This window comes from Limanda limanda, chromosome 22, assembly GCF_963576545.1.
Source record: "Limanda limanda chromosome 22, fLimLim1.1, whole genome shotgun sequence".
NCBI classification, from domain to species: Eukaryota; Metazoa; Chordata; class Actinopteri; order Pleuronectiformes; family Pleuronectidae; genus Limanda; species Limanda limanda.
This window is the reverse complement of record NC_083657.1, coordinates 15,064,459-15,077,964: the sequence shown is the minus strand read 5'-3', so window position 1 is coordinate 15,077,964 and position 13,506 is coordinate 15,064,459. Positions and strand designations below refer to the sequence as shown.

At 44.2% G+C, this 13,506-nt stretch overlaps 3 protein-coding genes across 3 annotated transcripts; 2 read left to right on the top strand and 1 right to left on the bottom strand.

The window, feature by feature from the left end:
- The first annotated feature begins 271 nt into the window (after positions 1–271).
- Positions 272–3,082, top strand: grpel1 (GrpE-like 1, mitochondrial). The gene is made up of 4 exons (XM_061066009.1): positions 272–394; positions 1,399–1,549; positions 1,647–1,728; positions 1,922–3,082. Exons 1-4 carry the CDS (start codon positions 327–329, stop codon positions 2,266–2,268), a joined length of 648 nt encoding a protein of 215 aa, XP_060921992.1. The 5' UTR covers positions 272–326; the 3' UTR covers positions 2,269–3,082.
- A 647-nt stretch (positions 3,083–3,729) lies between these two features.
- On the bottom strand, positions 3,730–9,604 carry tada2b (transcriptional adaptor 2B). The gene is made up of 2 exons (XM_061066695.1): positions 9,311–9,604; positions 3,730–7,636 (listed from the first exon to the last, which is right to left on the bottom strand). Exons 1-2 carry the CDS (start codon positions 9,578–9,580, stop codon positions 6,431–6,433), a joined length of 1,476 nt encoding a protein of 491 aa, XP_060922678.1. The 5' UTR covers positions 9,581–9,604; the 3' UTR covers positions 3,730–6,430.
- A 75-nt stretch (positions 9,605–9,679) lies between these two features.
- ccdc96 (coiled-coil domain containing 96) lies at positions 9,680–13,196 on the top strand. Its single transcript, XM_061066694.1, has 3 exons — positions 9,680–10,550; positions 11,992–12,339; positions 12,454–13,196. Exons 1-3 carry the CDS (start codon positions 9,915–9,917, stop codon positions 12,754–12,756), a joined length of 1,287 nt encoding a protein of 428 aa, XP_060922677.1. The 5' UTR covers positions 9,680–9,914; the 3' UTR covers positions 12,757–13,196.
- The last annotated feature ends 310 nt before the right edge of the window (positions 13,197–13,506 follow it).

Sequence of the window (13,506 nt, the reverse complement as noted above, 5' to 3'; positions counted from 1 at the left end):
GATAGATAGCGAGATAGATCAACTAGAAACCAAGAAACAAAACTCTATAACATAATATAACTGAGTTCAACAACCAGAGGATGAGTAACCTTCTGTTTGATAACATTTTTTGAAGTTGTCCTTGGTCACATGTGTCTCTTTCACCTTTAACTTCACCTCAACCGAACTACCACCCGCGTCAGGCTCCTCTCTGAATCTGATTGGTCGGCTGTGAGCGGTGTCCTGCGCACTGACTTCCTATTGGCTTGCACGCTGCTGCCAGCGCGGTAGGTAGTAGTCGCATCAACGTGTGTCAGAAGGAGGTTGTAACTGCTGCTTCTGGGGAAATGGCGAGCTGGTGTGTTCGAGCAGTGAGACAGAGCTACTCTCTAGTAGCCTCGCCCGCGTTGATACGGTAAATGGCGTTTTGTTTGTTCACATAGACAGACACGGCGAGTTAACTCCGGCGGGGCGGTGCTAAAGTCGTGTTGTGTCCTGGCTGTACCCGGCTAGCAGCGTTAGCTTTCCTAACGGACCGGGGTCCTTTATGCGGACAAACACACACTTACACCCACCACAGAGCCGTGTGTAAGTGTGTGTGTGTAAGTGTGTGTACTTGTGTGTATAGGACATGGCTCAGATACAGCAGGGTAGTGTATGCTAGCTGTTAGCATGTCACTGCGAGAACCGGTGGATGATGATGATGACGACATAAGGCGACATGGTTTTTTTCTGTTTATTCTTCTCCTCTGGCCTGAAGTGTCATAAGAGTTAAAGTCAACAAAGTGTGAATGGAAGTGTGCTCCTGTGCTAAGTACGATGATCGCAAGGGTACATTGACTATTGAATGACATTCAGGGTAGTTGCATAACATTCTTACTAGTTGTCTGATCCCATCAACTAGCAGAGGTTAAATAACATGCACAGCACAGACAGTGGAATCTCTCAGGGCTATAGCTGGGTTGAGATGCTGTATACAATATCTATTAGTTATTACTCTCAACGTACGTGGTTCTATTAAATGCTGTTGATCAGATACAGCATGTTGAAGGAGATGTAATAGAATTCTACCTTGTATTTTAATTCATGAAAATTTGAATAATTGTGTATGACGATTGAGAGATAATCACATTGCGTTGTCCTAGAACTGTTTATAAAATGCCAAAAAACAGAATATTCACATTATAAAGCTTGAATTCTTTGCGATTTAAGCTAATCCACTGTTTAAATTTAATTCAGTCGCCCTTTTTCCTCTTGGGAATATAACATTCAAGATACTGAAGAGATACTTGGCCATAACAAACTTTTAATCCTGGGAGATTACGCAGTTAACTATCGGTGCAGAGCCTGGTGAGGTGAGGTGAGGTGGCAGCCATCAGCCCTAGACTAACGACCTACTTGGTTACCTTTTCACAACAGAGGGTCCCAGCGCTTTTTATGTGCGGCCACCCAGCAGAAGAGTGGCCCCGGGTCGGAGGATGATGCAGCCGAGAAGCCGGCGCAGAGTGCAGCAGAGAAAGCCTTGACGGAGGACAAGTCCCTGCTGGAGGAGCAGCTCAAGGAAATGACAGTAAGTCTGAAATGGAGACGAGACCAAGTTTGGCCTTTGGTCCTAAGAGCTGATTTTTTTTTTAACTTTGACTTGCATTTCTGCAAATGCTTTCCAGGATAAGTACAAGCGGGCCCTAGCTGACACGGAGAACCTCAGGACACGGAGTCAGAAGATGATAGCGGACGCGAAATTATACGGTAAGTTACCTCAAGATTTCCACAATAACTAACTCCTGCAGCGCTGGATCCTATTTTTCTACAAAATATTCTATTGCAGCTGCATCCATGTAGTCCAACCACTAGATGTCAGCATTTAGCATTACTTCATTGGGTCTTAGTGACACACAACTTGTATTTGCACTGTTGAGTAATGTTTTCGTTCAATCACCAGGGATCCAGGGCTTCTGCAAGGACCTGCTGGAAGTGGCCGACATCTTGGAGAAGGCCACAGAGAGCGTGCCCAAGGAGGAGGTGACGAGCCAGAACCCTCACCTGAAGAGCCTGTACGACGGCCTGGTGATGACCGAGTCCCAGATCCAGAAAGTGTTCACCAAGCACGGCCTGGTCAAGCTCAACCCCGAGGGCCAGAAGTTCGACCCCTACGAGCACGAGGCCCTCTTCCACGCCCCTGTCGAGGGCAAGGAGCCGGGCACCGTCGCCTTAGTGACCAAAGTGGGCTACAAGATTCACGGTCGCACCCTCAGGCCAGCGTTGGTGGGTGTGGCCAAAGCCCCATAGATATACTGAGGGAACTGTGACAAAGTGGGATTTGTTTTGTTGCCTGGGCAACGGATGACCTGAGGTACAGTAGACTGGCGAAGGGCACACCGCTTTCCCATGACCTGTCCTCACTCCCCTCCACCCTAAGGTGCCTCAGAGATACGGGAATCCAGCTGAACCGAACCTTTGTATCTGGACAAAAATCATCTGTTAACACTTTGTCAAGCACGGGACAGTTTTTACAGTAAAATGTTAGTCAGCAGTCATGTCTCATTTCAGGCAGTTACTGTCAGAGATCATTAAAGTAATGAACCCGGTCACAGACAGAGGCTTTCATGTCTCCTCCAATCAACACAGATCTGAACTGGATGATTTAAAGTAAAATTATCATGAACCCCTTGAATTTGCAAATTTGGGGGTGACAGATGGTGAAAATACATCCATAAAGCAAGTGCCGAGTCTGAACTGCTGGGATCATTCCGGACTTTTTTTTTTTTGAATTAATTGTGTGAATAAAATGGAAAACATTACTTGAGGATGTGAGGAAAGGTTGAAGTTTGTCTGTGTACTGAGGGAGGCCTTCCTCAGCCTTTACATGTAGGTAAGACATCTCTGGTTCATTTGGATGGGACCAGGCTCCGGTAAGCCAGCCTCAGTCACAGTAATGTCCCTGTGTCTTGTTGGGCAGTAATGAAACAGTCATGTATCTATAAACCAACCTAATGATGTATTTGGACCTTTGTCCAGACTGTCACAGTATCAGAATAAACTGAAAGACTTGTTTTTTTCCTTTTACACATTTTATCTTCAAATAAATTAAAAATTAAAAGCACTTGATCATATTCATTGTGTCCTTAAGTAAAATAATGAACCTTTACCTGCCATTAGTAGAACTATTAGACACGAAAGTGGACTTGTTTTACTCAGCATTACATAATGTGTTGATAACTGCACATCAACTACAAATTCCATGAAAAGCCCCAGATTAATTAAAGCACTTTTCCCTTTTTGAGTGAAGCTATAAAAACAGGCAAATGTTGCAGGTCAAAGTTCAGCACTGAGGCCACACGGCAAATTTGCTTTGCCACAGGAAGCAAATGTGCAATCACTCCCTCGCTAAACAGAGGTTAACCAGGAGAAGGTTTACCACATATTTGTGTACGTGTGACCGGGTCTACAGTAGGAACCAATGATTTTGGTAAGGAAAGACGGATAATCTGCAAAAACACATTTTTGGGTTTGTTTTTCTGATTTACAATTACTTACTTACTTGGCACAGGTCATGTCTACTTGTACGACTTCCCCTACTCACTGAAAACTGAAATTTCTTCATTTCACAATTCTTGAAAACACTGATCAACATGACCTCATTCAAATAAAGCTCAGCCTTGGTCCACAGCTACAACTTGATGAACAAGTCTCGACTGTTGTGTGTTGAAGATGAAACAGGACCATTTAGTATAATAAAGTATTGGCACTTTTAATACATCTCCATACAATCCTCGTCGTGTGCGACAACAAGGCGACGGGACACTAACACAGCTCAACAGTATCAGACCGGTATCATGATCAAAGGCAGATCAAAAGCCAAACGCCATCACGATACCAAAAGCCTCAGAAAGTTATTCTTTTGTCAGACGATTTTTTTTTTTAATTACAAAAAACTATAAAAAAAAATTCCATGACAAAAATACTGTACATTTCACAGGTCAGCAATTATACTTTCTTTTTTTTTCAACTTATCTTACAAATGTATTTACAGTTGGTGACATGAAGTGAGCAACTCCCTCCCCACCCTCCACCTGTACAAAACACATCATTCCCTCCAATGGGAACAAAAATCCGATCGCCATATTTGCCTTTGAGACATTTCCACCAAAACACCACCGTTGGGACATTTGGTGGCACACGCAGAATGACAAGGATCAGATAGCTTCAGCTGCCACTTCAATGCCGTCGCTGTTAACGTTGCTTCAGGAGAATAAGACATAGACTGTAAACTGACTGTGTCTTATTTTAACAATGCAATGCTCGGCCTCTTCAACCAACCGGTGACAGTCGACAAATGGATCTAAACACAACATGTTTGCAATGGGACAATATGCAGCTGCACTAGTGTGAAATGTATCCCTGTGCTGGAGCTGATCACTATGAAGCTTGTTCTACTCAATCTTCAGTGTGGATCACAAACTGTAGCTGCGTGGTTCTACTGCAATGAGAAACCAAAAAGATAAAGACAAACCAAGTAAAACGAAAGCGTTTCTTAAAAAACCATTGATCATTTGTGCAAATTGACATTTTCTTAAAACAGCTGTAGTTTTTCTTTCCCCGCAATATAATTTTTTGGGCAAATGATCAAAGGACTATTTCCCGTGGCGGATAAATACACATTTCGTGTTAAAGCTATCCATCCATTATACTGCTCATCCTCTTGGGGTTGCAGGGGTTGGGCTGGAGCTGTAATGATGCTATCAAGTTAGTTATAGTAATTGGTGGATGGATGGATAGTTTTGTGGAGGACTGCGATCAGGCTTTTGATGACAGTGAGGCCTCTTCACCACCTGGTACATCCATCCTGAGAGATCTGATCACAAGTGGTCAGCTCCAACTTCTCCTATTCACACCTCGTATTAAAATGCGCCCTGAAATGTTTCCTCTGTAATGTAAGCTCTTCTGATCAGATTGTGATCTTTTGTAAGTAAAGGGGCTGTTTTGAATCAGTCCATGTTCACAGATCTGTCCCTTGTCAATGCATTTTTGACAAGAGTGAAACAGAGGGAGAGCAAATTTTGTTTTTCATTTCGAGGCTGAAAAAATACTGTTTTTATCAGCTTCTCACGTTTAGTAAATACGGTAGAGCACTAGGGTTAAGAAAAGAAAAATGAGTAGGATGATATTGTTTTTTTTGTGGCATTTGGAGAATAATGTCAAAATGTTGAAATTAAAGTTGAAATGTCTATACAGTCTATGGCAGCTGCCAACGTTCCATCTTTCCAAGCTTGTGTAGTTTATGGCCGAAAGAAAAATGATTTCCTTGTTATTAAAACTAATTTAGAAGCCAATGCATTCACGTAAGGTGTTGCGTAGAGGCATATCCTTTGATGTATTCTTAAAGTTCAACTTTAATCTTGAAATGTAACTTCTTTTATCAAAACACAAAATGGATTTTTCCTCTTACGCCAGGTCCTGATGCTCTTCTGCAGTAAATGGATCATGAAGTTTTGGTCAAAATTGGATTTGACCAATAACATCTGAATAAATAATTAATGAATTTGTGTAATTTTTTACTTTATCAGCTGATGTTCTCGTTTCTTTTTAAATACAAACATATGTTGAATTAGTTATTTTTTATCAGGAACCATTTGCACTGATGAGTTTTGAAAAAAATGAATTTGACAGCGCTCTCTGATTAACTGACTGTGAAATGCAACACTGACTTCCACATCATCTCCTCACATATCTTTGGCACTTCTTGTTTCTTACTGGCCAACGTATGACCCCCCCCTCTGCCCCTCATACCGATACTTGATAAATCTTTGATAAGGTTTTTTTAGCTTCACGCTAATGCATTTGTTAACCCTGATACAAACAACCAAGGAAATTCTGCTTTTTCTTTTCCTTCCCTTGTTGCCAGTAAGAATGAAAGAAAGGAGACTAAAAAATGAACTATTCCAGAGAAAATCTATCAGAAAACTGTACTTATTGCGGGAAAGTTACCGAATACAGCTTTAACTTATGAAACAGAAAACAAAGTTGACAGAGACCAAAAACCACAATGGCGATTAATTTAAATGAGGTGTGAAATTCTCCACTTCCAGCAAATGTAATATTGGATTTTAAATGTCTCCATAGGCATCTTCAATGTAGCTGTTGCAATAACACTTCAATATCTCCACTACTACATAATATTTGTAAGCAGTGTCAATATCATCGTGGAACAACAATATCGACACAAACCTAGTGTGAACCCACAGATTCATATTCAACCCGTCCCTTTCCAAATGCAAAAATAAAGGCTTATTTTTCTTCCCAGCCTTGGTATGAAAATAAGTGTTTTTCTCAGCATCCTCCTTCTTTGTAATGTACATATTCACAAAGTCACCTTTGAATACAAAAAATGGTGAACCCCAGTAGTTTTGTCTAGCCAATCAGCTGTCAGCTTCCTGGCCAAAGCAGTATGCTAGGAGGCGTCTCGGGATATCCAGCCGCTTTCTGTGAGGAAGGTGAGAATGCGCTTCTTGAGGACTTTGTCCAGGTAGCTGGGCAGCCGGCTCTTGGCGGGGATGCCTTGCCGTTTCTGCAGGTGATCTTTGATGATGATGGTTTTGACAGTCAGGTAGCGAGCTGGACTGAGGTTGAGAGAGTTGCACAGCACCTTCTCTCTGTCCGACAGCAGCTCAAAGCCTGTCAGATTCTCGATGGCAGAAAACTCGCCATCTTTACCTTCTTCTTTGATCCCGCCTCCTACCCCTAACCCTCCAGCAATGCCCCCTCCCCCTCCGGCTCCACCCCCGAGTCCCATCCCCGAGCCAAGCCCGCCGCCTCCTCCGCTGCCCCGTTTGGAGGTGACCACACTTTTGTTCTCTTTGCGTTTCTCCCGTTTGTGGCGTGCGGCCTCATACTCGGCCGACTCCTCCAGGCGGGTGATGCCATTTCGACGGTAGCGCTGCAGCTCACGCACCTTGGCCCTCAGCCCGCGCTCTTTATGCATGTTCTCAAAGAAGTCTTCAAACTCCCGATGGGCCATGAACTGGCAAAGCCCCCGCAGCCTCACTCGCTGGTCCTTCTCTTCCTTGGTGATCTTTCTTTTGGGTGTACTTGGAACCGAGCCTGATCCTGCCGCTGTTGCCGAACCTGATCCAATTGCGCCAGCTCCCACCCCGCCCACACCAGCAGCAGGGCCCACGACTCCCTGGGCTCCTGGTTTCTCCTTCTCCTTGTCTTTCTTGTCTCGGCCAAGGAACACAGGAACCAGGTTGTAGTCTCGGGCAATGTTCTTACGTCTCTGTCGTTCTTTGAGCTTCCGCACATACATGTCCACGTGGGTGCGTTTCATCTCAATCTCCACATCCTCGTCGTCGTAGTTCACAGAGAGGCCGCTGATGAGCTTCTCTGCGTCCTGGTCGTATTCAATCTCATAATCGTCCCGCAGCGGCATGTAGCCCAGCTGCTGCTGCTCAGCCAGGGTGATATCCAGTGGGGGGAGAGGGGTGGTCAGGCTGGGCGACAGGGGACCCCCACTGGGGCAGGTGTGGTCGGTGACTCGGTTGGGAATGTTGTCCGGGATGCAGGCCTTACCCAGGTTTCCGTGGATGTACATGGTGACATAGTGTTCCATGACTTCCTGAGGAGTACGTGATGCTCCAACGTGAGCGGCCATGTCCTCCTGAAAGAAGAAAAGAGGAAGTTTGTACTTAAAAGTTTAGCAATATGACAGTGATCTAAAATTATGGGCTGGAGCACAAACTAGAGTAGAGTTGATATCAACTGATGAAGAAAAAACTTTTGTTAAATCTGAAAAAACACATTTTATATAGTCAAATAGCAAATCTGATTCCTGCTTCTCAGATCCGAGGTTTTTCTGCCCGTCTGTCTTGAATATTTTTCTAATTTGCATCTTTGAGTTTTGAGGAGACAGAAGTCCCCCAGGTCTGTGGCAAACTCAATCAAATTCCCCCAGTTTCATTGACCCACACGAAAACTTTGAGTACATACAAGGATTAAATTAAACCCATGTAGAAGATAAATAGTGGTGGTTCAGTGGTAAGAACTTTTGAGACGTCACCCCTCTACCTAACCCTGACCCCCGGAGGAAGTCCCGAAAATTGGGTCCGGACTTTCTGCAGAGTTTGCCTTTGACACATGCACAACACAGCAGGAGAGTCTCTGGTCAGAGAGAGAAACAACTGTCTGCAGAGCGTCTAGGTGAGGGGTGCTGCAGCAGTATGTATAAATTCTGCTGCGGAGATCATGTACAGCACAAATATTGGCATATTTGTCTTTTCCGAAGGCTCTCCCTCTGACTTACAGTCCCTGCAGAGAATTCTGTGTTCAGTGCCTGTTTGAAAGCAACTTATGACTAAGGCACGGGCTCAAGAGATTTCTGCAGTTAGTGTTGAGATATCTATGTTTTGTTCTCTATCTTATGACTATATTTTACTATATTTTACCTACATTTATATCCTGTGAATCAATATTAGCTGTACAGTCTATAGAATCAACAATACTACAACTGTTTCTTTTAATTGGAGTGATGTATAACTTCTGGACACAGATGCAGGGTCAGACACAGAGCGCAACCATCTGAGTGTCAATCTGACTGCAAAATACAACTTGGAGAAAAGTGTGAGAAGGAAATTCATCTTGAGATTTGAGATAATAAAAGCACGGATTCTCAGGAAGGAGAGAGGACGTGCCAGAACCACAGCGAGGAATAGTTTGGTTTCCTTTGAGTCTCGTACTCATGCCAACTTACCTCCAAAACTTCCAATTGATTATAAATAATGCTGGATTCGGCCCTGGACCAGATTTTGTGTATTATAATAATAATATAATAATAACTTTACATAGAAAGCACCTGTCTAAACACGGTTACAAAGTTCTTCGCAATAGTCCATGGCAAAAATGTATCAACTAAAATAAAATGGGGTAACTCAGATCGAACAGAACAAGTTTTTATAGAAACCCAACAGTTTCTGTTACATTATGGGATTGATTGGTCGAAATGAAAACATAACTTTACTCTGGTTTGTGCTGTATAACAATTTAAACACAATCACATCTGGTCTTAGACGTTGAAAACATTGTTTTGTCTGTCGTCTGTTCTTTGACATGTCACTGACGCCATGTTGAACTCTGTACAATACAGATTAACACTTTTCAAAGTGACAGAGATGCTGTCCCTCTGGTGTTTAACGTCCACTCGTCCAACTTGTGTGGACAGAAGACGGACAGTCGGTGTCTCGCAACTTTTACTCCCGACATGTCCCGACCTGGCGTCCCTCTCAGCTCACATCGGACAAACGGACAAACGTAATAAACTTAAGAAACAGTGATGTACCCAGTTTCCAAAGCCGTACTGCTCGATGGCATCGAGGAGCGACTGCTCTTCCCTGCTGGTCCATCCTCCCTCTGCCTCGGGACCCCAGAGGGAGAAGCGGCCGCCGTCGACCTGCTGGTAGCCGTGCCATCTCCGGTGGTTCCCGATCTCCGCCCCCGCCGAGAAGCACTCCGGACACAGCTCGATGTCCGGGCAGTCGGTGCAGCGGAGCCGCAGGTTGGTGACGTCTGCCAGGCAGTTCACGCAGTACTTCTTGCCCAGGTCGGCCATGTTGCCTGGATCCTGCTTCTTGTTGTCGGAGGCTGAACTCCACGCATGCGCACTGCGGGCCCCGCCGCGCGAGCTGCTCAATATTAATGAGCTGCGGCCAGGGCGCATGTGATTGGCTGCCTAGTCTCCAGGACAACAAGCGGAACATTAAACGTCACTGGATCTAACGTTACTGGGTTTAAAGTCTTTGTCTTTTAACTTCACTGGCTTTAAAGTCACTGGATGTAAAGTCACTGGCTTTTAACTCACTGGCTTTTTATAGACAACTGATATTTGAAAGTCTGGCATTCACAGCTTTCACAACACGTACAGGTTGTTTCTCCTGCAGTGAAAGATGGACAGAGGGTCAGAACAAGGAGATCACGAGGTGAAGAAACCAGAAGACAATGGTAATCTCACTTCTTCTACTAATGGGAAAGAAGGGGTCCAAGCTGTAATGGAATCCGCCTCTGAGAGCGGAGAGCAGATCCCTGCCACCGACAGCCTCACAACAAGCAAACACCTGCAGGAGGACAGTGAACAGTCTGTGTCCCATGAGTTTGACATCATTGATGGCGATGGAGGTCCCACAGTGCACCTTGAGACCTCGGAGAACGAGGGGGGTACGAGGCCTGCGCAGGAGGAAGAGAAGGAGGCTGAAGAAGAGGAGGTCGCTGCTGCCAGCCCCGACCCGACACAAGGTGAAGACGTCATCAGTGAGGATGAGGAGCAGCTTCTGTGGAGGAAGCTCTGTGAAGAGAGAGATAAAGCCCTCAAACGCAACAGCCAGCTGCAGATGACGCTTGCCAAGTACTTCAGAAAGAAGTCCAGAGACACGGTCCAGCTGGAGATACCTTGCTCAGGACAACTGCAGGAGTATGGGAAGTCCAACATCCTGACTGACTTGAAACAGCAGCTCGCCTCTGACTTAAAGGTGGCCCAGCAGGAGGAAGAGAAGCTGAGGTTACAGTCCCAGGAGAAGTCAGACAAGGTTGGTCTTGTTGTCAGGTTACTTAAGATTTCCTAACACCACAAGTGTTTGAAAGCTAAATGATGAACTAAGCAGGGGTGGATCCAGAGGCCCAGCTATGGGGGCCACTGGCTCCATGGTGGAAATGTGATTTGCCCCCGTCTTGCCAGTAGTACAAACATTTTTTTCATTTACTAACAATAAATGTGGCAATTTGTTAAGAACAATCAGGAATTGTGAATGGACTTTGATCATATCCCCGTTTGTGTGTATTGGGGGCCCTTAATGGCCCCTGATTTAAAAAACAACTAATATACTGCATATTTATATACATGTTGATTTTACTTTCGATTGTTACTGAGTAAGATAAGTGGACCCTATGAGAACTGGTCAGTGTGTGTTGAGCAGTGGCTGCTATAGTTTACCAGATGTAACTGTCAGAATTATGTCACAATATCAATCATTCAATCAATCATCAATCAGTGAATTGAGTACAGTTGAAGCGGTGAGTAAATGTTCTATCACAAGTATAGTGACCAAAATTATGAGGGTTATCATTATTGCAGTATTATTAAAATGTGCGATAAATGTCAAAAAGTCACTGAGACACAAACAATAGTTATTTCACCAAGTTTGATATAGACATAATATATATTAAGATTATAAATTCCGATAGTATTTTCATTATTTATCGAACAAAGTATAAACATTTCTTAAACGCAATGTGGCGACAGTGAATGTAAGCCTTTGCTAGCTAAGGCCAGAGATTACTAACACTTCTCCTGCTGTTACAGCCCCACCTGCCTGCCGCTCCCTCCACCATGTTTTTGTAACACACAACGAATCCTCGGTATATAGTGAAAGCAGTAATCGTTTCATCCCTGCGATCGAGCACTAAGAAATATAAAAAACACTGGAACAGAACAGGAACTGAGGAAACGCTACCAAACCAATAGAAAAAGACATTTTGAGGGATCTAAGAACAGACACACCAGTGTTTGATGACAGATGAAGTTAGAAAGAAGTGAGTTTATTAGACTCTCTGTAGCCCGCTCCTCATGTCCGGTGTGGGATAGTTTGAGATTACATTCACCATAACTACCATAACCCACCAAAATCTGTGGCTATACTTCAAGTTACTGGGTAATGCTGGCATCAAGGAACAAAAATGTGATCCTTTTAGTTTTTTTATTTCCATTTAGTAGAATAATCTAACCCTCTAACGTTAGGAGGACAAACTTGGGAACTACTAAGTCTGGTAGGAATTCAGTTTGTAAAATATAGTGAACATTGCGAAAAACAAATATTTTATAGACATGGCTTCATGCATATATTGTCATATGCCTGCAAGGACATGCAACCGTCTTGTTGTCCAAAGTTGACTTGACCATGACAGGTACCCAGTAGGTGTTGATTATGTGTGTTATGTGCTGATCAGTGGGCTAAACGGTCTCATCCTCAGGTGGAGAAGGAATGGCAAGAGTTTGTGGCACTGAAGCGGGATGTAGCCGTGAAAGTGCTCAGCCGATACATGCCTAAACGAACAGCTCAGGCCAAAGTGGAATCGACGCTGGCATCGGAGCAGCTTAAGCAGGACAAGCTGATCAAGCTGTCGGTGATGTCCATAAAGCTGAAGATGAGAATCCAACGACTGGAAGCAGAGCTCCGAGAGGTCGAGGACCAGCGCAAGGACCCTGTGCAGCTCTTCATCGGACAGCTGCATGCTGCAAGGGTGGAGCAAAAAAAGCTTGTCGAAAGGCAAAATGAGGAATCGATTAGGCTTCAGAACAGGATCCGCAGCGACTTGGAGGTAGGTTGAACAATGCACAGGTACAGATTGTGTCAGAGTTATTCCTGTTGTTGCTTTTAGGATTTCCAGTTAAATAAGATATAGTCACTATTGTATAATTGTTGTCTCCATCAGGTCCTGTCAAACGTAAAGGAGAAGCTGTTCTGGAGTCAGAGGGAGGTCCAGGCCAAGCGGGAGCAGCTGGCAGAGGTGGAGGTCATTGTTGCAAGGAAGAGAGAAGTCCTGACCAAGACCAAGAATGAACTCAAAAGTCTGCAGATGAACACCCAGAGGCTGAAGGAGAGCCACGGCTTACTGGGGAACAGGCTCCTGCTGCGGGACTACGAGGACACTGTGGATGCCTGTGCCCAGCTGGAGGAACGGCTGGAGTATCTGAAGCGCCACACATCTGAGCTGTATGAAAACATGGAACAATAACCTACAGGCACCTTATGACACGAATTAACAAAAGACTGACACAGAAGGGGTCTGAAAAACACCAGCACAAAAGCTTTAGGCCAACTGTGTTTTGGGCAGGTCACGTCCTCTAAAAATATCTGTAAGCCAAGTCAGGACAAGAGCATGACCACTTGATTGACTGTGATAGTATCGAAGAAATGGTTTGCCATTTGAAGACTCATATTTAGTAGCTTTTTAGCAAGAGTTAGATGGGAAGATGGATAGCACTCTCATGTCTGTGTGTGAGGGAAGAGGCTGGAGACTTTCAGAGTGCAAAAAATCACTCGAACGCTGACAAAGAATGTGTTGTACGATAGTTATCACTGTTAGGTATGTGGGGGATGTGCCGTAAAAGAGGGGCGGACAGGAAAATGTTGTACACATAACGGTTCCTGTGCTAGGAGTTGTACTCTGTTAATAAAGCTGGCATTTGTTGCAAAGACTGAACACTCGCTCGTCATTCCTATAATCAGTAAATACTGATTATTACAGACGACACCTCAGGTCAGAACAACTCGGACGGTTGGCAAATCATTTGGTGCGTGATTCGCAGAACTGCTGACTCCATCACTTGTAAACCATGACATTTTCCATCAACTCTTAGTAGCTTTTAATTTGAACTTGCAAACTAGGTGTCAATCTCTCATGAGCACCAAATACTTTTGCTGTTGTGCTCTAAATGCTCTAAACATATAGTTACTACATTTTGTTTACAGCATTTTTGCACAT

Bases quoted from the DNA above. Each gene is read 5' to 3' on its own strand.
- ccdc96 (XM_061066694.1), top strand. From the start codon at position 9,915: ATGGACAGAGGGTCAGAACAAGGAGATCACGAGGTGAAGAAACCAGAA. The intron at 10,551-11,991 runs GTTGGTCTTGTT...TCTCATCCTCAG, and splicing joins CCCAGGAGAAGTCAGACAAG to GTGGAGAAGGAATGGCAAGA. The intron at 12,340-12,453 runs GTAGGTTGAACA...TGTCTCCATCAG, and splicing joins GGATCCGCAGCGACTTGGAG to GTCCTGTCAAACGTAAAGGA.
- grpel1 (XM_061066009.1), top strand. From the start codon at position 327: ATGGCGAGCTGGTGTGTTCGAGCAGTGAGACAGAGCTACTCTCTAGTA. The intron at 395-1,398 runs GTAAATGGCGTT...TTTTCACAACAG, and splicing joins GCCTCGCCCGCGTTGATACG to AGGGTCCCAGCGCTTTTTAT. The intron at 1,729-1,921 runs GTAAGTTACCTC...TTCAATCACCAG, and splicing joins AGCGGACGCGAAATTATACG to GGATCCAGGGCTTCTGCAAG.
- tada2b (XM_061066695.1), bottom strand. From the start codon at position 9,580: ATGGCCGACCTGGGCAAGAAGTACTGCGTGAACTGCCTGGCAGACGTC. The intron at 7,637-9,310 runs GTACATCACTGT...TTCTTCTTTCAG, and splicing joins AGTACGGCTTTGGAAACTGG to GAGGACATGGCCGCTCACGT.